This window comes from Erythrolamprus reginae, chromosome 1 (genome assembly GCF_031021105.1).
Source record: "Erythrolamprus reginae isolate rEryReg1 chromosome 1, rEryReg1.hap1, whole genome shotgun sequence".
NCBI classification, from domain to species: Eukaryota; Metazoa; Chordata; class Lepidosauria; order Squamata; family Dipsadidae; genus Erythrolamprus; species Erythrolamprus reginae.
In genome coordinates this window covers 412,259,721-412,287,060 of record NC_091950.1, presented here as the reverse complement: position 1 = coordinate 412,287,060, position 27,340 = coordinate 412,259,721, and the positions used below count along the sequence as shown (strand labels likewise).

The 27,340-nt window shown below is 41.5% G+C and overlaps 2 protein-coding genes across 3 annotated transcripts in view; one reads left to right on the top strand and one right to left on the bottom strand.

Moving 5' to 3' along the window:
• LYRM9 (LYR motif containing 9) overlaps positions 1-27,340 on the bottom strand; it is a 95,131-nt gene that overhangs the window by 59,190 nt on the left and 8,601 nt on the right. The gene's annotated exons all lie outside the window — the stretch shown is intronic.
• Positions 20,937-27,340, top strand: part of NLK (nemo like kinase) — a 152,082-nt gene continuing 145,678 nt past the window's right edge. For both annotated transcript variants that reach the window (XM_070735249.1, XM_070735250.1), the window contains exon 1: positions 20,937-23,649. In XM_070735249.1, the coding sequence (XP_070591350.1) occupies positions 23,195-23,649 (455 nt within the window). In that variant the 5' untranslated portion in view covers positions 20,937-23,194. The remainder of the gene's footprint in view (positions 23,650-27,340) is intronic.

The window sequence follows — 27,340 nt, the reverse complement described above, 5'->3', positions numbered from 1 at the left end:
AAATTAAATTAAATTAAATTAAATTAAATTAAATTAAATTAAATTAAATTAAATTAAATTAAATTAAATTAAATTAAATTAAATTAAATTAAATTAAATTGTAAAGTAAAGTAAAGTAAAGTAAAATAAATAAAATAAATAAAATAAATAAAATAAATAAAATAAATAAAATAAATAAAATAAATAAAATAAATAAAATAAATAAAATAAATAAAATAAATAAAATAAATAAAATAAATAAAATAAATAAAATAAATAAAATAAATAAAATAAATAAAATAAATAAATAAATAAAATAAAATAAAATAAAATAAAATAAAATAAAATAAAATAATAAAATAAAAAAAATAAAATAAAATAAAATAAAATAAAATAAAAAAATAAAATATAAATAAAACAAAACAAAACAAAATAAAATAATAAAATAACCATAACCATAACTATAACCAAACCATAATAATGATAATAACAATATCTCACAGGATTTTGCTTTCTGTGCATGTGCAGAAGCAAAATTTCACCCAGACGTGCATGTGCACCTTCAGAGACACAAAGATGCAGGCACAGCTCAATCTTCGCTGGTACGGCGTCCTGATCCTTACCGGTAGCAAACCCCTACTGGTCACACTGCTAAATTTGCTCCTGCTGGATGAGCTATCAGATTCTGGCTGGACTGTAGCTCCTGAGTTCTCTTCAAAGGGAGCCCCATATAAAGAGTGTTAATAATCTAACTGTAAGGTGATTAGTGTGTGAATCCCTGTCATTACAGATCTCCTGCTGTGGTAGCGGAAGACTTAAGTGTCCCAAAGGAGCTTCCGAATATCACACTTCCTCCTTCAAGGGGGAAATTGACCCCCCCACTCAGAGTCCCTAATTGAAAAATAAAGATTTCCTGCCCCTGCCATTTTATCACCAGGTCTTTCGGTCTCTAAGGTGAACTGTGCTCTGCCTAGAAAAATGTCTTCTATCAATCAATAGATCTATCAATCAACTCAGGAAGCTCAAACTGCCCAAGGAGCTGCTGATACAGTTCTACAGAGGAATCATTGAGTCTGTCATCTGCACCTCTATAACTGTCTGGGTTGGTTCTGCAACCCAACAAGACTGACACAGACTTCAGAGGAGAATCAGAACTGAAGAACAAAACAATTGCTGTCATCACCTATAAAGCCCTTCATGGCACCGGACCAGGGTATCTATGAGACCGCCTTCTGCCGCACGAATCGCAGCGACCTGTTAGGTCCCACAGAGTGGACCTTCTCCGGGTCCCATCAACAAAACAATGTCGTTTGGCGGGGCCCAGGGGAAGAGCCTTCTCTGTGGCGGCCCTGACCCTCTGGAACCAACTCCCCCCTGAGATTAGAATTGCCCCCACCCTCCTCGCCTTTCGTAAGCTCCTAAAAACCCACCTCTGCCGTCAGGCATGGGGGAACTGAGATATTCTTTCCCACTAGGCCTTTACAATTTATGCATGGTATGTTTGTTTGTATGTATGTTTGGTTTTAGAAATAAGGGTCTTTTAGCTGTTTTAATATTGGATTTACATGCTGTTTTTATTACTGTTGTTAGCCGCCCCGAGTCTGCGGAGAGGGGCAGCATACAAATCAAATCAAATCAAATCAAATCAAGAAAGAAAGAAAGAAAGAAAGAAAGAAAGAAAGAAAGAAAGAAAGAAAGAAAGAAAGGACCTGTACACTGCACGAGTCAAAAAGAGGGCGGGGAAAATATTTACTGACCCCTCGCATCCTGGATACAAACTGTTTCAACTCCTACAGAGCCCTGCACACCAGAACAACTAGATGCAAGAACAGTGTTTTCCCAAACGCCATCACTCTGCTAAACAAATAATTCCCTCAACACTGTCAAACTATTTACTAAGTCTGCACTACTATTACTAGTTTTTTCCTCATCATTCCTATCACCCATCTCCTCCCACTTATGACTGTATGCAGTGAAGGGCTACCAAAATTTTTACTACCACATCTTTCCGTGCAAATCGGGTACTCTGGGGTGGAGCTCCATTTTCGCTACCCCACTGCGTTCCCCCCACATCCAGGCAGTAGCCCACCCCTGACTGTATGTCTGTAACTTATTGCTTGTATCCTTAATATTTCTATTACTATTGTTTTCTTAGAACTAAGGAACTAAGGAGAAATTTCCTGACAGTTAGAACAATTAACCAGTGGAACAGCTTGCCTCTAGAAGTTGTGAATGCTCCAACACTGGAACTTTTAAAGAAGATGTTGGATAACCATCTGTCTGATGTACGGTAATATAGGGTTTCCTGCCTAAGCAGAGGGTTGGACTAGTCACTAGAAGACTTCCAAGGTCCCTTCCAACTCTGTTGTTATTGCTGCTGCTGCTGTTGTTATTATTGTTATTGTTGTTATTTTTATTATTACCATTCCCTGAGTGTTTCTCATGCTCTCTCACCTCCTATTTAACAGACTGATGTTTTCTTCAAAAGTTAAACGAATGATGCCACTCCTAACACTATAATTATAGTTATTTAGTATTATTTCTATATTTATAACCCTGTAATCTAGATAAGTATTGTACCAACCTGGAGTTGTATTTCAGGTATGTGTTATCTTTCTAATGCTACCTCCATTAAAAGTTTAGTTTTGTCTTCCTTAACTTTTTCCTTAACTGTCTCTCACTGTCCAAACCATCATCACCCATCAGGTTTGGGCAAGATGCTTTCATAAAGGGCGGTCCAAGCATCGGTTGGTAGGCAACACCCTCCTCCTTCCAGCTGGGTGACCTTAAGGCAGCATCTGGAGGTGGCACAGTACTTAATTTATTTCCCCAAGCATTCCCGCTTTCATTCCCCTTCTTCGCCTCAGTTCATGGCAATCTGTCACTGCACAGCAGTGAAACACAAGCAAGCATAAGGTGGCAGCTGATAGGTCGAGAACTACCTGTAATGTTCATTACTTGCATCTCACCTGTCACTTGCTGTCCTCAGGTTTGTGAATTTCCTTCCAGTGGAAAACTGTGGAAAGCTGAGAAGCATTTTATTCTGTCTGTCTGTCTATCTATCTATCTATCTATCTATCTATCTATCTATCTATCTATCTATCTATCTATCTATCTATCTAATCTCTCTCTCTCTCTCTCTCTCTCTCTCTCTATCTATCTATCTCTATCTCTCTATCTCTATCTCTATCTCTATCTATCTATCTATCTATCTATCTATCTATCTATCTGTCTATCTCTATCTATCTCTATCTCTCTCTATCTATCTATCTATCTCTCTATCTCTCTCTCTCTCTATCTATCTATCTCTCTATCTATCTCTCTATCTATCTATCTATCTATCTCTCTATCTATCTATCTATCTATCTATCTATCTATCTATCTATCTAATCTCTCTATCTATCTAATCTCTCTCTCTCTCTCTCTATCTCTCTATCTCTCTATCTATCTCTCTATCTCTATCTATCTATCTCTCTATCTATCTATCTATCTATCTATCTATCTCTCTATCTATCTCTCTCTATCTCTCTCTCTCTATCTCTCTCTATCTCTCTATCTATCTATCTCTCTATCTCTCTTTCTCTCTATCTCTCCATCTCTTTATCTATCTATCTATCTATCTATCTATCTATCTATCTATCTATCTATCTATCTATCTATCTATCTATATCTCTCTCTATCTCTCTATCTATCTTACTGACCTCTTAGGAATCGGGAAAGGTCAACAGTGGATAGTCTAAGGGTAAAGTTTTGGGGTTTAGGTGATGACACTACAGAGTCCGGTAGTGAGTTCCATGCATCAACTACTCGGTTACTAAAGTTGTATTTCCTGCAGTCGAGTTTAGAGCGGTTTACTTTAAGTTTGTATCTGTTGTGTCCTCGTGTGTTGTTGTGGTTGAAGCTGAAGTAGTCATTGCCAGGAAGGATGCTGTAGCAGATGATTTTATAGGTCATGTTTAAGGCGACATAGTTCTAAGCTTTCTAAACCTAGGATTGTGAGCAACCGAGTTGTCGAAGCATGGAACTCATTACCTGACTCAGTAGTGTCAACCCCTAACCCCCAACATTTTTCCCTTAAGACTATCCACGATTGACCTCTGCAGGTTCCTTAGGGGTCAGTAAGGGGCGTGCATAAGTGCACCAGTGTGCCTTCCGTCCCCTGTCCAATTGTCTCTCCTTATCTCATTTATCTTTTCTTCCTTTCAAATTTGTTCACCTATACTTTTATATCTTTTCTTCAATTCGTTTCTTTAGTTATATTACTACATATATTTTCTCTTCAATGTGTATTATGTATTGGACTAACTAACTAACTAACTAACTAACCAAATAAATAAATAAATGAATGAATGAATGAATAAATGAATAAATGAATAAAAAATAAATAAATAAATAGTTGCGTAGGGTATTCCGTTGCGAGTGGGGAAGTGGAGGATTCTTCTAGTAAAGTATCTCTGGGCATTTTCTAGAGTGTTTATGTCCAAAATGTAGTATGGGTTCCGGACAGATGAGCTGTATTGAAGGATTGGTCTGGCAGAAGTTTTGTATGCTCTGGTTAGTAGTGTGAGATTACCGGAGCAGAATTCTCACAGGTGTGAAGGGATCAGGCCCTGAATTATGCATTTTATAATAGGATCTGTATTTTTGCGGGAAGAGGAATCCAAAATCTTCCCCTTTTTGCTTTTTTTCCCCCTTTTAAAGTGCGCAAAAAATTATTATGGCATGAAGAAAACTCATAAAACCAAAAGGATACAGTGGCATCGTTCTAAGAGAGAACTGATAAGCAGAGTCATTTGTCAGTGTTTTCAAAGGCGCATGCTTTTTAAAAAAAATATTTTTTTTGCAATAAAAGCGACACATCTGCTACCGACTACCTCTTCCCCAAACCTCACATCTGTTATTTGCTTTAACAAAATCATTTGCTTTTAAATTCGTTTCGCATTCTCCTGGCACCTGCATGGATCTCTCTCTCTCTCTCTCTCTCCGCTTTTCCTTCTGGGTGGCTATTATTTTTATACCACTGATTGCTTATGCATTTGTATGGGGAGTAATAATGCATATTTTAAAAAACATTAAAAGGAGGCGGCATTTACAGGCTGAGGTTTATTTTGGTAGAATTGATTTCAGCATTAGGAAAGGAGGTAATAATTTAGATTCTGGGGCTAGCGATGCCATAACTTCAAATATCGGAAGGCCACTGCTTAGGCATGTCTTTCCAATCTTGTCCCTTAGTATGTCCATGACAAACTACTCCTAAAACTCAAATCCTATGGCATCTCAGGATTCCTCCACAGCTGGATTACTGCATTCCTGTCAAACAGGCAACAAGTTGTCAAAATTGTCATTTCCACCCCTATCCCAGTTAAAAGTGGCCTTCCCCAGGGCAGCGTACTAGGACCTACTCTATTCATTCTCTACATCAGTGATTTTCAACCTTTTATGAGGCGCGGCACATTTTTTACATTTACAAAACCATGGGGCACATTGAGGGGGGGGGGGCGGCTAAAAAAATATTGGACAATAAAATTCTCTTCCTCCCTTTCGCTCTATTTCTCTCTCCCTCTTTCTCTCCCTCTTTTTTTCTCTCTCTCCATCCCTCTTTCTTTCTCTCTTCCTTCTTTCCTCCTTTTTGCTCTCTTTCTCTCTCCCTCCCTCCCTCCCTCCCTCCCTCTATGTCTTTCTCTCTCCCACCTTCCCTCCCTCTCTTTCTCTCTCTCTTGCTTTCTTTCTCTCTCTTGCTTTCTTTCTCTCTTGTTCTCTTTCTCTCTTTCTTTCTCTTGCTTGCTTTCTCTCTCTTGCTTGCTTTCTCTCTTGTTCTTTTTCTCTCTTGCTTGCTTTCTCTTTCTTTCTTTCTTTCTCTCTCTCTTGTTTTCTTTCTCTGAGCTTCGCGGCACACCTGACCATGTCTCGCGGCACACTAGTGTGCCACGGCACACTGGTTGAAAAACACTGCTCTACATCAACGACCTCTGCGATCATATCACGAGCAACTGTGTTCTTTTCGCCGACGATGTAAAACTTTTCAACACCACAGACAACACCTCTACTCTCCCAAAAGACCTCGACTTTGTCGCAGATTGGTCTAACACCTAGCAACTTCAAATATCAAGCAGCAAATATTCTGCCCTCCACATCGGCAAAAAGAATCCGAACCTCATATATAAACTGAATAAACAAAATCTCACAGCCAACCCCCACTCAGTAAAAGACCTTGGAATACTAATATTCGGTTACAAGCAGTGTGCCACAAGGGTCTGTTCTGGGTCCTATTATTTTTAATATGTTTGTGAGTGACATAGGGGAAGGTTTGGAGGGAAGGTTTGCCTATTTGCCGATGACTCTAAAGTGTGCAATAGGGTTGATATTCCTGGAGGCGTCTGTAATATGGTAAATGGTTTAGCTTTACTAGATAAGTGGTCAAAGCAATGGAAACTGCAGTTTAATGTTTCCAAATGTAAAATAATGCACTTGGGGAAAAGGAATCCTCAATCTGAGTATTGCATTGGCAGTTCTGTGTTAGCAAAAACTTCAGAAGAGAAGGATTTAGGGGTAGTGATTTCTGACAGTCTCAAAATGGGTGAGCAGTGCAGTCAGGCGGTAGGGAAAGCAAGTAGGATGCTTGGCTGCATAGCTACAGGTATAACAAGCAGGAAGAGGGAGATTGTGATCCCCTTATATACAGCGCTGGTGAGACCACATTTGGAATACTGTGTTCAGTTCTGGAGACCTCACCTACAAAAAGATATTGACAAAATTGAACGGGTCCAAAGACGGGCTAAAAGAATGGTGGACGGTCTTAAGCATAAAACGTATCAGGAAAGACTTAATGAACTCAATCTGTATAGTCTGGAGGACAGAAGGAAAAGGGGGGACATGATCGAAACATTTAAATATGTTAAAGGGTTAAATAAGGTTCAGGAGGGAAGTGTTTTTAATAGGAAAGTGAACACGAGAACAAGGGGACACAATCTGAAGTTAGTTGGGGGAAAGATCAAAAGCAACGTGAGGAAATATTATTTCACTGAAAGAGTAGTAGATCCTTGGAACAAACTTCCAGCAGACGTGGTTGGTAAATCCATAGTAACTGAATTTAAACATGCCTGGGATAAACATATATCCATCCTAAGATAAAACACAGGAAATAGTATAAGGGCAGACTAGATGGAAGATGAGGTCTTTTTCTGCCGTCAGTCTTCTATGTTTCTGTGTTTCTATGTTTCTAATATTGAATGACTTACCGTAAGTGCTAAAGCCCACTGCAACAATATCGCCAAAAAGGCTTCTAGAGTTGTTAACCTGATCCTACGCAGCTTCTGCTCTGGCAATCTCACACTACTCACCAGAACCTACAAAACTTTTGCCAGACCCATCCTTGAATACAGTTCATCTGTCTGGAACCCATACCACATCTCGGACATCAACATCTTTGAAAATGTCCAAAGATACTTCACCAGAAGACCCCTTCACTCCTCCACTCGAAACAGAATACCCTACGAAAGCAGACTATCAATCCTTGGTCTTCAAAGCTTAGAACTACGACGCCTAAAACACAATCTAAGTATTGCCTACAAGATCATATGCTGCAACGTTCTACCTGTCAATGACTCCTTCAGCTTCAATCGAAACAACACAAGAGCACGCAACAGATTCAAACTTAATATTAACCGCTCCAAACTTGACTGTAAAAAATATGACTTCAGCAACCGAGTTGTCGAAGCATGGAACTCATTACCTGACTCAGTAGTGTCAACCCCTAGCCCCCAACATTTTTCCCTTAGACTATCCACGATTGACCTCTCCAGGTTCCTTAGAGGTCAGTAAGGGGTGTGCATAAGTGCACCAGTGTGCCTTCCGTCCCCTGTCCAATTGTCTCTCCTTATCTCATTTATCTTTTCTTCCTTTCAAATTTGTTCACCTATACTGTACTTTTATATCTTTTCTTCTATTCATTTCTTTAGTTATATTACTACATATCTATTCTCTTCAATGTGTATTAGGTATTGGACTAAATAAATAAATAAATAAATAAATAAATAAATAAATAAATAAATAAATAAATAAATAAATAAATAAATAAATAAATAAATAAATAAATAAATAAATAAATAAATAAATAATAAAAAAAATAGTACAGTGATGGTGAACCTTTTTAGGTTCCTGTGCCAAAAGGGTGTGTTTCCACGCCCATTCCATCCCAACCGTGCTGTCCCTGCGCATGCACACAATCCCAGTCCATCTCCGCATATGTGCACAGGCCTCACTGAAGCCTGGGACGGTGAAAAAAACAGCCAAATCGGAAATTCAGAAAAACGGACTTCCAGTTTGGTGGCGCTTAAGGACTCTAAAGTGTGCAATAGGGTTGATATTCCTGGGGGCATCTGTAATATGGCAAATGATTTAGCTTTACTAGATAAGTGGTCAAAGCAATGGAAACTGCAGTTTAATGTTTCCAAATGTAAAATAATGCACTTGACCAAAAAGAATCCTCAATCTGAGTATTGTATTGGCAGTTCTGTGCTAGCAAAAACTTCAGAAGAGAAAGATTTAGGGGTAGTGATTTCTGACAGTCTCAAAATGGGTGAACAGTGCAGTCGTCAAGCGTGGGGGAACTGAGACATCTCCCCCTGCCTATGTAGTTTTTATGCATGATATGACTGTATGTATGTTTTTTATATTGGGGTTCCTTGCTTTTTAGACTTTTTAAATGTACTATTGTTATTTTAGATTCTAATTATTAGATTTGTCATTATGTATTGTTTTTATCACTGTTGTGAGCCGCCCCGAGTCTGCGGATTGGGGCGGCATACAAATCTAATTAATAATAATAATAATAATAATAATAATAATAATAATAATAATAATTAAAATAGAGGCTGTCACAGCACAAGCTGAAATGATGGGAGGGGAGTAGGAAGAAAACTGTGTTTCCTGGAGTTACAGTCCCTCTTTTCGGTTGTACTTTTTATCCAACATCCCCGACGCCAGTAGGTGTATCAACTCAAACATCCTTATCTTAACCCCACAGCTGAGCAGATGGGGACTGCCTCTGTTAAAGGCCAGGCAATAAATCAGGGGTCCAGCCAGGAAAATAGAGCCATTTCCTTCCATATTCTCCATAGTCGGATCATCAGATGCCTGGTGACAAAAATGTCCCATTATCTCCAAAAGCTCTGCTTCTAGATATCCCCATTTTAACACTGACATTGATAAATTAGGGAAACCAGGATGAGGGCTCAGAAGAGGAGAAGTGAAGGAAAAGGGTAGAAGGATACAGTGTAGAGTCTGGAGGGAAAGGGAGGACATGATTGTTCTGCCGGGCTCTCTGGTAGAAGCCGCCCGAAAATTCACGGGTACAAATTTCAGACACACAGACGTTTGAAAGTTCAAAACAATGTCCTTTATCACAAAATTCAAAAGAAACAAAGCACCCTTTTTGTATTGCAAAGAGCACTCTTCCCCAAAACAACCTTGTAGGCTGTACAAGCCCCTTAATCAGTCCTTAAGTACTTAGCTAGTAGCTGTGAAGAAACGTCACAGCCCTCCTTCTTCCCACGAAGTGAAACACACACACACACACACACACACACACACACACTTTACTCTGCTTTGGTGTCAAAGGCGTGAAAAATCCACAAAGTTCAAAAACAGCGAGGCACGATCCTGAAGAACTGCGATCAGATAATCTTCCACAACGGCCAAACTGGCACGCTGCTATTTAAAGCAGCAGCTCTAATTACTGGAGCCCCACCCAAACACAGGTGGCCTCTCTTATCTCCTGTAATATGTCCTCAATTGGTGTCTTCGATTCGTAAGTCTGCGCCTGCGTGGGTCTAACACTTCCTCATCTGAATCGACCGAAGATAATGGTGATTGGCTTCCTGGGCTGTGTGCCAAGCCCCCCTCTTCCAAGTCACCCCCACCTTCTTCTTCGTCCGAGGAAACTGCACTCCCTGACTCTGCTGGCAACAAAACAGGCCTAGGGCATGTTGGCGTTTCCCCTGCCTCCACCTCCCCATTCCCTGGGGCAGGAGCTGGGCCAGAGCCAACCACAACAATGATCGAAACATTTAAATATGTTAAAGAGTTAAATAAGGTTCAGGAGGGAAGTGTTTTTAATAGGAAAGTGAGCACAAGAACAAGGGGGCACAATCTGAGGTGAGTTGGGGGAAAGATCAGAAGCAATGTGAAAGAGTAGTAGATGCTTGGAACAAATTTCCAGCAGACGTGGTTGGTAAATCCACAGTAACTGAATTTAAACATGCCTGGGATAAACATATATCCATCCTAAGATAAAATACAGGAAATAGTATAAGGGCAGATTAGATGGACCATGAGGTCTTTTTCTGCCATCAATCTTCTATGTTTCTAAATGTTGGTTCATGTATTTTTTATTCAGATGCTGTGAGTTCTTGATGAGAATCTGAATGATTTACATGTTTAGATGTTTTGTATGATGCAACAAGAAACATATAATTCTGGAAAAAAAACCAGTGCCTCCAAAAACAGATGTTCTGCCTGTCAGGGAAAATGAATAGAACGTGCTCAAGCTTTGCAAAAATAGTAAAAAATAAAAATGAGAGCAAGGAAAGGAATTTGTGTACCTCTGTAGAAATTTCACTCAAATATGAGGAATGGATGGAGACATTTTTTTGACATGCAAAATGGTGGTGGAAAAGTAATGAGGATAATCAGTGTTTTGTGCAGGGAGTCAAGAATAATAGGTCGACAAATGAGAGGTTTGGGCCATATAAAGACAATAAATGAGATCTGAATTGAAGGAAAATTAAAATAAGATAAAGAGGAAGGATTAGAGCTGTGTACAGTTCTGGACACCGCACCTCAAGAAGGATATAATGGAACTGGAAAAGGTGCAAAAAAGGGCAACAAGAATGATCAAGGAAATGGAGCACCTCCCTTATGAAACCAGGTTGCAAGGCCGGTCTCTTCAGCCTTGAAAGACGGCGTTTAAGGGGTGACTTGATCAAAGTGTATAAAATCATGCATGGGATAGAAAAGGTGAATAGAGAAAAATTCTTTTCTCTATCACACAATACTCGGACAAGGGGGCCCTCCCTAAAGCTTATAGGTAAGAAAGTGAGGACAAATCAAGGGAAATATTTCTTCACCCAGAGGGTTCTTGGTTTATAGAATTCACTTCCAGAAGAGGTTGTGACAGCTGTCAGCCTTGATAGCTTCAAGGCAGGATTAGACAGATTCATGGATGCCAAGTGTATTGGTGGTTATTGAAAGGGATGTCCAAGTGCCGCCTCTATGTTGGTTGAGGCAGGCAGGGTTCCCTTGGGTAGCATTTATTCAGGATCAAGGGAAAGGGAGGGTTTTGCCTTCTCTTTCTGCTCAAGATCCCCATGGACAATTGGTGGGCCACTGTGTGACACAGAATGCTGGACTCGATGGGCTTTGGCCTGATTCAGCATGGCTCTTCTTAGGTTCTTATGTGGCACAGTGGTTAGAGTGCAGTACTGCAGACTACTTCTGCTGACTGCTGGCTGACCGCAATTTGCCAGTTCAAATCCTACCAGGCTCAAGGTTGACTCAGCCTTCCAGCCTTCCAAGGTGGGTCAAACGAGGCCATAGATTGTTGAGGGCAATAGGCTGATTCTGTAAACTGCTTAGAGAGGGCTACAGTGAAGGACGATATAAGCCAAAGTGCTAATGCTATTACGATCCAGCAGCCTGAGATTGACCCAGTGCAAATCTCTGATAATAATCAACCTTGTCTCCTTGTATTTTGAAGCTCCAGGGGGGGAAAAGTCAAGAAAAGGAGATTGAGCTCCTCAGTGGCGTGCTGGTTAAAGTGCAGTACTGCAGGCTACTTCTGCTGTCTGCAATTGAGCAGTTCAAATCTCACCAAATTCAAGGTTGACTCAGCCTTCCATCCTTCCAAGGTGGGTAAAATAAGGATCCGGATTGTTGGGGGCAATAGGACGACTCTGTAAATCTCTTAGAGGGGCTGTAAAACACTGTGAAGTGGTATATAAATCTAAGTGCTATTGCTCTCAGGCAGGAAAATACAGATAGGGGTGGCACAGCAGGTAGAGTGCTGTACTGCAGGCCACTGAAGCTGACTGTAGATCTGTAGGTCAGCGGTTCAAATCTCATCACCGGCTCAAGGTTGACTCATCCTTCCATCCTTCCGAGGTGGGTAAAATGAGGACCCGGATTGTGAGGGCAATAGGCTGGCTCTGTTAGAAAGTGCTATTGCTAACATGTTGTAAACCGCCCTGAGTCTAAGGAGAAGGGCAGCATAAAAATCAATCAATCAATCAAACAAAAAAACAAATAAATAAATAAATAAACAAAAACAAACAAATAAACAAACAAACTTACAATCATTAATTTAGGGACTGTTCAAAGTTATGACGTCACTTGTGACCAGTTTTCACACTTAGGACCGTCACAAAATTCCCGGGTTCCAATCCCTAGCACAGGTCTCCTGTGTGAGCAGCGGGTTGGACTAGATGACCTCAAAGGTCCCTTCCAACTCTATTATTATTACATGTTATATGATCAAAATTGAGGTGCTTGACAGCTGGCATGTTCTGCACCGTCCGGGGTGTGTGTGTGTGTGTGTCATGTGACCTTCCAGTTTCTGACAAGCAAACTCAATGGGGGAAGGCAGATTTACCTCCTAACCACAAGATTCACTTAAACAACTGCAGGGATTCCCTTCATGACTGTGGCCAAAAAAAGGGGACATAAAATGGGGCAAAAATTACTTAGGGACTGCTTTGCTTTAACAATGGAAATGTTGGGCTCAATTGTGGTCTTACGTTGAGGACTACCCGCATGTAGAGATCTGGTGTGGCATTGGGAAAAATTATCTGCATTTGTGTTTCCTTCTCTTGCCTCTTCGTTTAATTTTATTTTTGGCTTGCTTTCTGTGACTCCTTTTCTGTGCATTTGCGAAAGACTTCAGGGAGGTGCTGGTTAGAACCTGATCCAACAGGATCCTCCTTAGGTTAAGAGAGGAAACTGAACCAAGTGTAAATGCAGGCTAATCTCTGCAGGCATTCCCTCACAAGGGGATGGAGAGAAATCTATGCAGTCGCTAGCAGTCGAAAACAACTTGATGGCACATAATCAATCAATCCTCACCAGTGATTTGAAGCATTCCTGGCAAATGCCCTTTCAAACATTACAATGGGGATGTAAACAATAATGAGGACAGACAGGCTTCGCATCGCCCACAACAATGGCTGGTTGATGCTATGCGATGTTAGAGATCGTTCGTTATGGAATAAATTCCAATTCTTTCATTTCATTTTGACCTGCCCTCACTATTCTTCCCCTTTCCCCACCCAACGTGGATGAATATTTATGTGTGTGTAACATATTTTTGCTGATAAGTGAAAAGGAAGGGAGACTAGTATAGATCTACAGTGTTCCCTCGATTTTCGCGGATTCGAACTTCGCGGAAAGTCTATACCAGTTTTTCAAAAATATTAATTAAAAAATACTTTGCGGGTTTTTCCCCTATACCACGGTTTTTCCCACCCGATGACGTCATATGTCATCGCCAAACTTTCGCCTGCCTTTAATAAATATTTTTTAAAATAAACTTTAATAAATAAACCTGGTGAGTAATAATGTGAATGGTTGCTAAGGGAATGGGAAATTGCAATTTAGGGGTTTAAAGTGTTAAGGGAAGGCTTGTGATACTGTTCATAGCCAAAAATAATGTATTTACTTCTGCATCTCTACTTCGCGGAAATTCGACTTTCGCGGGCTGTCTCAGAACGCATCCCCTGCGAAAAGCGAGGGAACACTGTATTTCAAGTTTATTATGCTCTCGTCAACTAGCCATACCCTTATTGGGATTTGAACCTGCAGACTTCTGCCTGCAAGAATATATATATCAGAGTCTTAGGAGAGGGGCGGCATACAAATCTAATTAAATATAAGTATAAGTATAAATATAAGTATAAGTATAAATATACACTGTATAAATAAAGGGAACACTCAAATAAAGTTGTGAGCCGTTCCGAGTCTACGGAGAGGGGCGGCATACAAATCAAATCAAATCAAATAAAAAAATAAAAAATAAAACAAACAAACACATCCTAGATCTGAATGAATGAAATATTCTCACTGAATACTTTGTTCTGTACAAAGTTGAATGTGCACAACAGCAGGTGAAATTGATTTTGAGCAGTGTATATTTTGCAGCATTTGAAGTTTCTGAAAGTTCTTCAAAGAGAGCCCCGTGTAGATAATATACTATGTCCACAGCATTTCGCCATTCCACTAATTTAGTCACTTTGTAATAAGATTTGTTCGGCATGATCTGTTTTTTGACTAAGCCGTGTTTTGCTTGGCTTTAGGTGTTCATGGATTTGTTGCTTATCTTTTCTAGGATCTCCTCATGTATTGATTGCCCTGTAGTTTCCTGGATCTGTTTTTGCCCCTTTTTTGATGATGTGAACCACAAGGGCTCCATTCCAGTTCTCTGGTAATTAATTAATTAATCAATCAATTAATTAATTAAATTGATTTGATTTCTACACCCCCCAATCCCAAAGGACTCAGGGCAGCTTACAACAATATAAAGATACAATATAGTAAAAAAAGAATTCAAATATGAAAAATCTCAAACTATAAACCCCAGTTAAAAACCCATAAGTCTTTGGAGAGGGGCGGCACACAAATCTAATAAATTATTATTATTAAATTATAACTCAATCAATCCAGGCAACACACATACATACCAATACAAGTAATACAATATTCTCTAGATTTGCTTGGAACCTTGGAGGAAGATTTTGTTGTATCCTGGAATGGCTACCTTGTAACGCTGTAAATAGTTTGTTCCTCTTTTCCAGCGCTGTCTGAGCCCAAGCAGGAAGTCGCTCCTGATTGGCTCAGACGCGGCCGGCTCTCGCTTTGGCGGGAACCGCAAAAGTATAAAAGAAGCGGTTTCTCCCTGCAGAGCCAGTCGGTACTCGCTGAACTGTCACTTTACCTTGCTGAGCTGTCACTTGTTCTCTGAGCTGAATAAAAGTACCGATTGCTCAAAACCCTGTCTCTGGGTCTACTTCACTGGCGACGAACGAACGGAAGAACTTCGCGTGCAACATGGACAAAATCCAGATCGGCCAGGCTCCAGAACTCTTCGATTCCGAGAAAATGACATGGGACGAGTACATGGCCACCTTCGAGATATTCCTCGAGGCGGCGGGAATGCAGGACGCCGGAGCCGATCGCAGACGGGCTATTTTTCTCAACTACTGCGGCGCAGAGATCCGTAGACTTGCCCAAACTCTCACCGAGCCAGAACAAGCAAGAGCCACAGCGTGGGACGTCCTTCAACAGAAACTAGCGAGCCATTTTAAACCAACCAGACCAGCCATGGTTTACCGGCATCAATTTCACATGATGGCTCAGAGAGAAACCGAGTCAATCAGCCAATTCACAACGCGGCTTCGAACGGTACTTGCTCAATGCAAGTTTCAAGACCCGGAAGCTCGCCTTACCGACGCCTTGGTTTTCGGCATGAAGAGCAACTCGGTGAGAAACAAACTCCTCACCGAAGAAGAGCCGACGCTACAAACCGTAATTAAATTAGCACAAACCGCGGAAGCAGCCGACGCAGCGGCAAGAGAATTAAAGGAGCACGGAAGGCGAGAAATCATTGCCAAAATCAACGCCGAGTCTCCCAGCGCCGAGGGAACAGACGACCTCAGCCAGCCGACTAGAAACGGGGACAACTGCCTCCTCCTGCAAGACCAGCCGAGACATCCTAGAGCTACTCACCCAGCCCCCTGCGCGGGCTGCCGGGGAAATCACCAGCGCCATCGATGCCCCTTCCGAGACGCTACTTGCCACCGTTGCAACCGGAGAGGCCACATCGCCATCGCATGCAGAGCAACGGCACCAGAAGAAACGTTTGCCACACAACAATACCAGCGACCTCAAAACCAACCCCCCCAATCGCGAGAAAGGAGACCGTTCCGCAGCTCGGGTCAAAGGAACTACTCAAGCGCTAACCGCGACTACAATAGAGGTAACTCTAAATTTTCCGTGAATAACACGGCAACCAAAAAGGGGGCTAAAATTGTTATCTCATTGTTACTAAATAACCAGCCTTGCTCAATGGAGCTGGATACGGGCTCGAGATATACCATCATGCCCTGGGAAAAATTTAAACTATACATGCCTAATGTGTCTAAGGCTGACTTAACTCAAACCTCATTGGTGATCAGAGACTTCCAAGGGGGGGTAATCTCGGTCCTGGGAACAGCAAATGTACCTATTGCCTTTAAGAATGTGAAATGTACCCTTCCCATGCTTATTGTGACGGGGGCCAAACACTCCCTGCTGGGTCTAGCGTGGATGGAACCGTTGGGGATCGAAATTTCGGGTGTGTGTAATGTAAACTGTGATAATATGCCTAACTTTGTGAAAGAGTTCCCTGAAGTGTTCAGCCCCACCTTGGGATTGTATAAGGGACCCCCTATATCTTTCTCTATCGACCCAAAGGTCCCACCGGTCAGACTGAAACCTCGCAGGGTTCCCCTTCCGCTTCTCCCCAAGCTGGACATGCAGCTGGACAAACTCATTAGTCAAGGTATTTTGGTCCCTGTGGAACAGGGGCCATGGGAAACTCCCATAGTAACACCATTGAAGCCAGATGGCTCTTTAAGAGTTTGCGCTGATTACAAATCAACCTTGAATAAGGCACTCCAACACCACCCCTACCCCATCCCGGTCGTGCAACAACTCTTACACTCCCTGGGGGAGGGAAAAAGGTTCGCAAAGATCGACCTGGCCCAGGCTTACCAGCAGCTTCCGGTCGATGAACAAACAGCAAACGCCCAAACGATTGTAACACACAGGGGGGCTTTCAAATGCACGAGGTTACAGTTTGGGGTAAGCATAGCCCCAGGAATATTCCAGAGCATCATGGAACGCCTATTGTCAGGGGTAAATGGGGCAATTCCATATTTTGATGACATCTTAATTGCAGGGGAAAACCAGGGGCAAGTGAACAAAAGAATAAGGGAAGTACTTAAGAGGCTACAGGACAAAGGGTTACGAATCAAGCCTGATAAATGTGTCTGGGGAACTGACAGTGTTGAATTCCTTGGGTATAAAATAGATAAGGAAGGTATCCACCCCACAACAGAGAAGCTGAGAGCAATTAGAGAAGCCCCAGAGCCACAAGATAAGAATGAGTTGCAGGCATTTTTGGGCCTCCTTAATTTTTATTCCGTTTTTTTAAAGCAGAAGGCAACAGTAGCAGAGCCTCTCCATCGTTTACTCCAGAAGGAAGCCCGCTGGACATGGGGGGAAACTGAACGTGAAGCTTTTTCTCAAATAAAAAATTTAATAACTTCTGAAAGTGTAGTAGTCCAATATAGTGCTTCACTACCCATTAGGCTCACGTGCGACGCTTCGCCGTACGGCATAGGAGGAGTCTTAGCTCACGTTCTACCGAATAAGACAGAGGCCCCAATAGCATTCTTTTCAAGAACCATGACCAGCACAGAGAGGAATTATAGCCAGTTAGACAAGGAGGCTCTAGCATTAGTGGCAGGGGTAAAGAAGTTTCACAATTACATTTTTGGGAGAAGCTTTGAGCTAGTCACTGACCACAAACCCCTACTAGGCCTGCTAGCCCCCAACAAGCCCACTCCACCTTTTATGTCTCCAAGACTAATCAGATGGGCCCTTTTCCTCTCAGGGTATCAGTATGAGCTCACCCACAAGGGGGGGAAGGAAATCAATCATGCAGACGGCCTCAGCAGATGCCCCATAGCAGACTTGGTAGAAGACCCTGTTCCTGCCACAGATGTGCTAATGATAGAACTCGAGGAAAACCCACTAACCACAGCAAAAGAGGTAGCTGCACACACGCAGCAAGACCAAATCCTTAAACAAGTGGTGAACTGTGTTCTAAAGGGATGGCAAAATGATATTGTTAAACCTGAATTGTGTGATTTTAAGAACAAAAGGCTTGAATTATCATATGTAAAAGGTTGTTTGCTGTGGGGGGATAGAGTGATCATCCCCAAACGCCTAAGGGAAAAGGTACTCAAAATGTTACACGTGGGCCATCCTGGGATTGTCAGGATGAAGAGCCTAGCAAGGGGGCATTTATGGTGGCCAGGGCTGGATGCTGATATTGAAAGTTGGGTTTCAAAGTGTGACCCGTGCCAAGAGTCTAGGCCCAGTCCCCCCAAAACAACTCCGGCTGAGTGGGAACAGCCTGCTGGCCCTTGGTCTAGGATCCACATTGATTTTGCTGGCCCAGTGGGGTCTCAGTACTTCCTAATAGTGGTTGATGCTTTCTCCAAATGGTTGGAAATAATAGCAATGAACAACATAACCACAAGTGCCACTATCAAGGTATTGAGCAGACTGTTTGCATCCCATGGTTGCCCTGATCTATTAGTGTCTGACAATGGACCACAACTAACAGCCAGGCAATTCGAATTATTCCTAGATGGCCTAGGGGTCAGACATGCCCTCATCTCGCCTTACTCGCCCTGGGCTAACGGGTTGACAGAACGTTACGTAAGGGTGGCAAAGGAGGCATTGCACAGGTCAGGCCCTGGAGATGTGCAACAGAACTTGGACCAATTCTTATTAACCCAGCACATTACCCCTAACTCGCACACACATGTAAGCCCTGCAGAGTTATTGATGGGGAGAAAGTTGAGGTCACCATTAGACAGGTTAAACCCAAGGTTCTGTGTGAATAATAACCAAATGTGCATGAAACCAGAAAGAGAAATGTATTTGGGTCAAAATGTATATGTAAAATGCTTTGATGGAAATGTAAACTGGATGAAGGGAATTATTGTTAAGCAAAACGCACCCAAGACTTATATTGTTAAACTGGAGGATGGTCGTTTGTGGAAACGACACATAGACCACATTCGGAAACGAACTGAAAACCAATTGCAACAACCCGCTGACTCGGACTCTCCCCCTTCAACAGACTTTTGTACATTGCCCGAACTAAGAAACACGCAAAGAGACTTATCGGGCCAGGGGGAACCATCCAGCGACGCCGAGCCATCCTCGTCCTCCGAGGCCTTCGTTGGGCCCGCCAGGCCAAGTCCGCCGCACCGGGAGAGCAGCGGCGAGCCATCCTCCACAGTCAGTGGCGAAGGAGAAAATGGACTGCGCAGGTCAGCGCGAGAGCCTCGAAGGCCTCACCGATTGGACGACTTCGTCACGTGGCTTTCTTGATGGATGAGTCCAACTATGAGGGGAGGGGTGTTGTATCCTGGAATGGCTACCTTGTAACGCTGTAAATAGTTTGTTCCTCTTTTCCAGCGCTGTCTGAGCCCAAGCAGGAAGTCGCTCCTGATTGGCTCAGACGCGGCCGGCTCTCGCTTTGGCGGGAACCGCAAAAGTATAAAAGAAGCGGTTTCTCCCTGCAGAGCCAGTCGGTACTCGCTGAACTGTCACTTTACCTTGCTGAGCTGTCACTTGTTCTCTGAGCTGAATAAAAGTACCGATTGCTCAAAACCCTGTCTCTGGGTCTACTTCAGATTTGGTCAGAGAAGCCAGAGTTGGGATAATCAATCACATAATTAGTTTTATCTCTTTGGCAATGGTTAGAATCCTCTATTAGTGCTTTATTTAATTAATATGTAAATATTTATTAAAAATTCCCAGTTTATCAATAACCATAGCCCATATGAAAAAAGGAAAATCAGAGAATTAGTACGGTAATATTAGATAATATGGGAAGTAAATGTCAGAGAATAGGTCACAAAAGGAAAACCAAAAGATGTTTGCTAAAACTCGATGTACTGTATATATGTAAATATAATTTATATAATAGCAAATAAGCACCGTTAGATTTGTACCACAGGCACGTCCCCAAAGTGTCCAACTTTTATTTTAATGTTTTCTGTTTCTTTTCTGTGTGAGTTTGGTTGTTTGTGTTTTGTGTGTTTAAATAAAGTTTACTTTTATTTAAAAACAATAATTTTAGAAAAAGCTCTTTTCAGACCCTACACAATTTTTAAGAGTAGGAAGGATCCCGAGGGGGGGAAGGTGTTTTTTTTTTGTTTTTTTTTAAACACCTTCTAAAATTGATTCTTCCTTACTGAGATCCTCCTCCTTGCCAAGCCTTTCTTCTCAGTTTCCGCTTAGCTCCGCCCCTCCTGGTAAACCGCCAATGCGCAAGCGAAACTGGCCAAGGCACCCCAGCTTCGCTTTTCTCACCGCGGCGGCAATGTCCTCAGCTAACCCCGCCTCTTCTTTCTGTGATTGGCTAGACTCAGGGTCACACAGAGGCGCTCCCTTATTAAGTATTTAATTCTTGGTCCCTTTAAAATGAAGCCCGTGGCAGGGGCTCGACCTTTGGTGCCCGAGACATTAAAATGAAATAAAACATTTCCGAGCCCCTATTGGTTTCGGTCACAGAGTCTCTATATTCTGATTGGTTATAAATCTTCAAATCGAGGCGAGACCAACCAATCAATTTTGGGTACCCCGCCTATTTTCGCCTTTTGCATTCCACGAACTAAAAATCTAGGTGAGGGTTGCGTGAGGTGAGGGAGTCTCGCGGGGTCTCGTTGGCAAAAAAAAAAAAAAGTACACGGGGGGCGGGACCGAGAACGGAGAAGGACGTGTTTCATTGGCTGCAAAGGCGGAGGGTTCTTTCCCCCCCACCCCTCGCCTTTGATCCTTTTCGCTGCACTGCGAGCCGTCGAAGCCAAGTCCCCGCTGAGTGGGTTGAACCCGCTTCTTTGGGATTGGACGAGACCGGCTCCGGCGTAGCCTTTCCCCGAGCGATGCTTCCGATTGGTTGGAAGGACAGAGGTGGGGGGGAGGAGAGGATCGGCGCGCGCGCGCCCCCAAGCGCGAATGCCGCGCGCGCCGCCCGAGTGATGGGAAAAGGCGAAGGAGGGAGGAGAGGGGGGGCAGAGTTAAGCGAAGGGCGGCGGGGCGCGCGCATGCGCGTCCCCGCCGCTCTTTCGCTCTGCTCTGGGGCTCCCGTGAGGAGAAGGAGGTGGCGGCGACGGAGGAGGAGGAGTCGCGGCGGCCGGTCCGGCGGCCCGAGGGGGACGACGGAGGAAGACGAAGAGGCGGCCACGGCTGCCAGTGGAGGAGGCGTGGGGGGGGCGCCGTCTGTGGCTACGTGGGGCGGCGCTGTGGGCCCTGAGTGACCCCCCGCCCGCCTCTCTCCTCATCCCTCCCGCGCCCCCCTCAGGAGGGACCCAGCTGAGGCGCCCGCATCCCCCCCGCCCTTTTCTTCCCTCCTCCATCTCCATCCTCATCCCGCCTGTGGCTTCTCCGCCGTGGAGAGAGGGGGGGTCTGTAGACGCCACCGGTGACGAAGGCGACGCGCTGTTCCTTCCACCGACCGCCTCTCTCCCGCGCGCGCGCGCCCCCCCTCGCGCCCCTCCCCGCTCGCCTGGCCCCCCCCCTTCTACACGCACTGGGTCAGGCTGTCAGGCAAGAGCGCCCACCTAGCCCAAAGGGAGAGACGGGTCTAGAAACAGGTTCGGGGGGAGGGAGGGACTGGGGTGACTGGGCTGAGGAGTCTCAGGAGCGTCCCCCGGGTGCTTCCTCTTTTTTCTGCTGCTGGCTTTTTCTCTGTCCCTTCTTTCTCTCTCCTCCATCGCATCCCTTTCCTTTCTTTCTGTCACCTGTTTGGGTTCTCCACAACACCCACCACCTCCCTTCCCCAAAGCACTGTCAGTTTCTTTTCTTCTCTCTTTGCCGCCTCCTTGGCTTTTCCATTCATTTTTTTCATTCTGCCACTTGTTCATGCTGCTCTTCCAAACCCTTTAAAACGTACAAGAGTTTTTCCTTTTCCACTTGAAACCCCTTCGCTAGAATTTGCAGAAAATTTCAACTCCCCCTTTGGCTTGTCGGTCTCCTTCACCTTTAATTCAAGACCATCTTCTTCACCTTTAATTCAAGATCGCCTGTTTTTTTCCTTTGCCTCCTCTTCTGTTTTCCCATTTCGATTATTTTATTGCCTGTTTTTCACACCTATTCACACAGCAGGCTTTAAAAAAAAGTTTGTCTTGTTCAACCATTAAGAATGCTCTTCATCTTTGTTTAGTACACTGTATCTATGCTTTTGCTTTCCAAACTTTTTTCTTAAAGCAAGAAATTATTTCCTCTTGTATTTTTGCACCCTTTGATGTTTTCTCCTATTTAAAATCTCGTCCCCTGCTTTTTTTTCCTTTGACATTTTCCATCGTTTTTCAACTGCTGAACAGTTTTTAACCTTCTCACTTTTAAAAGGTGTTTGCCTTGTGGAATTTGGCCTCCTTCCTTGCCACCTCATTCTATTACTTTTAAATAATTTAAATCCATTCATTTTAAATCCATTTTCCTTGTTTTTCTATAGTTTCCGTCTTTTCCCTTTATGTTCTTTATTCTTTACAATATTTTTTTTTTAAATCACACTTTTACCTGATTGCTTCACATTCCTTTTGGCAGTCTTGTTTTCTCGCTTGTTCTTTCACTGTTCTATTTTCTGCCACTAGCTTTCCCTTTAATCTTCTCTATCAACTTCTTGCAACCTTATGTTCTTTATTGATAATTTAAATTGCCTTATTTAGCTTCCAAATTTTAAATCTTCAGTTTACTTCCTTTGTTCTGTTTCTTCCCCTCCATTTTTAACTGTCAATCCCATTCCTCCGTTCTTTCCTAATTTTCTTCCCCTTATTAATTTTGGAAACTTTCTCATTTCCGCTAACTTGATGTCTCTTGACCTGTTTGACTCTGTGGAAGTTGTTCATGTATTTCCAAATTTAATATAAAAGGTAGATGGATGCCTATCCAGAGCAGAAAGAAGGAAAGCTGTAGAAGGCCTTCAGCATCCTACATGTTTTGACAAGATAAATGAAAAGGATGTGGGAATGGAAGGGGTGGGTTTGTCAGTACTCCTAACATTTTTTAGGGGGGTGAACTTGCATCCTTTTTCTGGAGGGGAGGGAGATTGAGTTGAAATTTCAAGACTGGCCCAGTTGAAGTGGAGGAGGTATGGCATTTTAGTACCAACTGCACCAGCCATCTCGGGGGAAGGGGGTTTATTGCATGCTCATACGCACATATACAAGCCTCCATTTTCTCAGATTGATGAAGACATAAACGCCTGTTGAGCTCCATGTTTTTGAAGGTGGGCAACTTGTTTAGGAAAGTGTAGTAAACTTCATTTTTGTGGCCAAATGACAGCTTGACCCAGTTGTTATCCAATCAGAGGGCATCATCTTGAATGTCTCTTTGTAGTGCTACAGTCAGCGCAAAAATGATGGCGGCTTACAATGGCGGTACATCTGCAGCAGCAGCAGGTCACCACCACCATCACCACCATCACCTTCCCCACCTTCCCCCTCCTCACCTCCATCACCATCACCATTCTCAACACCACTTGCACCCGGGTTCTGCAGCCGCGGTACATCCTGTACAGCAACATAGTTCTTCGGCGGCGGCGGCTGCAGCAGCAGCAGCTGCCGCCGCCATGTTAAATCCAGGGCAGCAGCAGCCATATTTTCCATCCCCGGCACCAGGTCAAGCACCTGGACCGGCCGCAGCAGCCCCAGCTCAGGTACAAGCTGCAGCAGCTGCTGCAGTTAAAGCGCACCATCATCAGCATACTCATCATTCACAACAACAACTGGATATTGAACCAGACAGGCCTATTGGATATGGAGCCTTTGGCGTTGTCTGGTGAGTAAAGGGGGCAAAGCTCTTGTACTCTAATGGTTTCTAAGCCACAGTATAATATAATTGTAATTCAGGCTGAATCGCTTAAGGATTTTTCAACAAGTTCCCTTGCAGACCTGTTGTATTAAAGGCTAGCTAAGGAGTGTGATGTAGAAGGCTTCAGTTCGAATTTGTCTTTAATATTTTTAAAACAATATAATGAGTGCGAATTCATTGTACCAAAATGACTAATTTTGTGATGTTTTGGTTGATCATTTTTACTTTGGGGGAAAGGGGGTTGTGCCCCAACATTAGCACCTATAAGGATTTAACTGTTTTTGATTGACTTGTATTTTTGCAAGGAGATTCCTAAACATTTTTCTAGTTTGAAAGTTGCAAGTATTCCAAAGTGGAAACTGGTGTTTTTTATCCTTATAGGAGCATGTTTATTTATTTTATTTATTTGTTTTGTTTTGTTTGTCAAATGCATATTGGTGGTATACAAAGATATAATAATATTTATATACATAACATTAGTAAAAGAGAAATATTAGGACAAGGGATGGCAGGCACTCTGGTGCACTTATGCAGGCCGCTTACTGACCTCTTAGGAATCGGGAGAGGTCAACAGTGGGTAGTCTAAGGATAAAGTTTTGAGGGTTAGGTGATGTCTCTGTGCTTGGAAGTTGACTTTCCCAAACTTTTTCAGTACTATAATTTTAGCTTAATAGTTTCATCTTTTAAATCTAAATTTTTATAGAAGTCCCACTGAATTCGGTGGCGTGTAGCTTATTGAAGCAAAATGCATTTAAGAAGGGAAGGGATTATGACAAATGTATAATGATGTCATTATGCAAATAATATGATTTAACATACTGTGCCTATCAATATCAAGATAGTTCATAACTTAGTCACTTACCTAATCATGTATCATGCAAGAGTTGTCATTTTAAAGTCATCATGGTTTGCTATGGATATCTATGAGGGTGTTTGGAAATATGTGATTACTGCCTACCTTACAATATTTCTTCAAGGTGAATAATACATGGTTACATTTCCCCCCCAAAACATTTTAGAAAAGTCTATGTTGCTTTATAAAACCTGGCTATATATTATTACTGCAGCTTTTATCATAGAAAAATTAGCATTCCATCCATTTATTTTTAATTATAAATAAAAAAACAGCTGAATTTATTTCTTTATTTTGTTTTTAGAAGTTAATAACTGGCTGAGTTATTGGAAATAATTTATTTTGGACTTTGGTCTTGGCAGGTGGTTGGAGCCTGCATTTCCACTGCAATAGCACATAATGTATAATCTTAATTTGTGATCTCAGTACTTTATGCCTCACCCAATGAATTTTTCCATCTTGTTTTGGTTGGATATATTCCTGTCAACACTGCACAACCTGCATGAACATTGGGAAAGGAATTTATTTATTTATTTATTTTACTACCTTTGTAGGAATTTCAGGATTTAATACAGTATTTCTCTGCTTGATCTACCTCTCATAGTGGATATATGTTTTAAAGAAGAAAAGTTATTTATGTCACTTCTCTCACATTCTGCTTTTTATACCAAGTATAAATCAAAAAGCCATTTAGATTTTTATAAAATATGTTTGCTTTTTATCTTTTACAGGAATACATATTTATAACTTGTTTTCCTATATTGAGACATGAAGCCATATGTGCATGAATAAATGTTCATTTTTATTTAAAACAAAGTCAGAAATTAACAGCTGAAGAGCTTTTCAGTAGCCCACTAAAGTGATCCCAAAAAAGCTATCCGTTTTTATTTTGTATTCTGATACCACCAGAATAACAATTCTTGATTCAGCAAAATTTGCCTTTTGTCCTTTAAGGAATGCTTTGCTTGCTTTAGCTGTCATGCTATGACAGTGCTGAACTAAAACCATTGCATATATATTAATGCTGTGATTCACTGGATTAATATGTATTGTAATTGAGTGCTTTGGAACAGAGTGGTTTTGACAGCTAAAGCACAGTTGGTTTTAGATTAGATTGGTGACTGAAAATATGCAAATATATTGCTTAAACAGGTTTCATCATTTAAAAAATGTAAATACATGCCTTGCTTTACAATTTGTGAATTTTCCCACATCACAAATGAAAATTTTGTTAAAATGTATTTTCTATATGCTGCTTAAATCCTTCTGAAATTAAGAGATAAATTTAAAATTGATTGTCATTTTATTTCAGGATTTATACTTACTTGATTTATTTTATGCTGCCCTCAGATCTATATACCTGTTTACTAAATGCTGTGAAAGTTAACTTTGGTAAATTTTACATATTTTAGTTTTCTAGGTCTTCGCTGTTTTAGTTTTTCTATGTTGAAAAAGATTCTTGCATTATTTTTAATCCTGATGGTTTGGCTTGCTAGATAGCAGTTTAAAATGATTGATATGTTATATATTCATAATGAGAATACTTTAGTGAAATGAATTTATTAGTATACAAATTCAACAGCTTTTAAAAACTTAAATACAATATATAAAGCTGTTAATTTAAAATATGATTTTAAGAATTACTACTCAGAAAATACAACATTTTTAATTATAAAAGTTTTGAGAGGTTACTAGAGAGATATCGGTGCAAACCTTATTGTAGCAAAGACAACATAGGCTTTTTAAAGACTTAACACATTTATTGTCACATGTGCTTTCATGCATCATGTCTACTTCATCAGAGGGACCTATTTTAATGCTTCTTCTACCATTTGATCTAGTTTTCTTGATCTTTGGTCATCAAAATAGATAAATAAAGAACATTTCTTCTGCTCCATGTAATCCAGGTTTATTACATTTATTTTGTCAACAGTCACATATAAACAAAGACTGTTCTTTTTAGTTTGTAGAATACTGTGTCTCCAGTTTAAAAAACAAACTCAGAGCCTACACGCTGAAAGAATTAGCTCTACATTTAGAGAAATGACATACAGTATTTGGAAGTAGGTTCAGGATTGTTCTTTGTGACATTTACCAGTCAGTCTTATGAGTCCTCAATTGCAGTCTAGAATGGTAAAACTCTGGTGCACATTTTACCACCTCCGTGAGAATTGGACTTTGTGCTCAGGATTGGTTTTATATCTCTAACAAAGATGTGGGGTGTACCTTTGAAGTAATTTGTAAGTGACTAAAAGCTTGTAAAATGAGTCTGATGTTTTTGTTTTTTTAAAGTGCAGCAAGTTTCTTAAAATTCAATCATGGCAAATATAATATTTCTCATTGTCACTTTATTAAGCAACTCTAAAAAGTTACTTTTTCAGTATTGGAATATTTGTACAGTGGCATAAATACAGGGTAAATCTACTTCAGAAAATAATATGTTTTTGTGGCGTTGAATATGATTTTACTGAGATAATGTATATGAAACTATCCTGAACTCTGTTGTGATTTTATCTTATGTTAGTTAAATTTAATTTCAAATTAAATTAGATTGTTCAGAGAGTCACACTTTTAAATTTTATTATTTATTGAATAGACTTGCGGTATATCTTGCTTTTCATTCAGAAGTTCAGGGCAACTTATTCAACACCAACAATCTTGCTGTTGTAAATCATATTATCTTCCATGAATTTGGAGTTATCAGTGATTACTAAGTCATGATGGCTATATATTGCTTCCAACATTGGAAATCATAGAGCTGTATATAACAGTTGCCTGTTAAGATCCATTGGAAAGTACTCATAT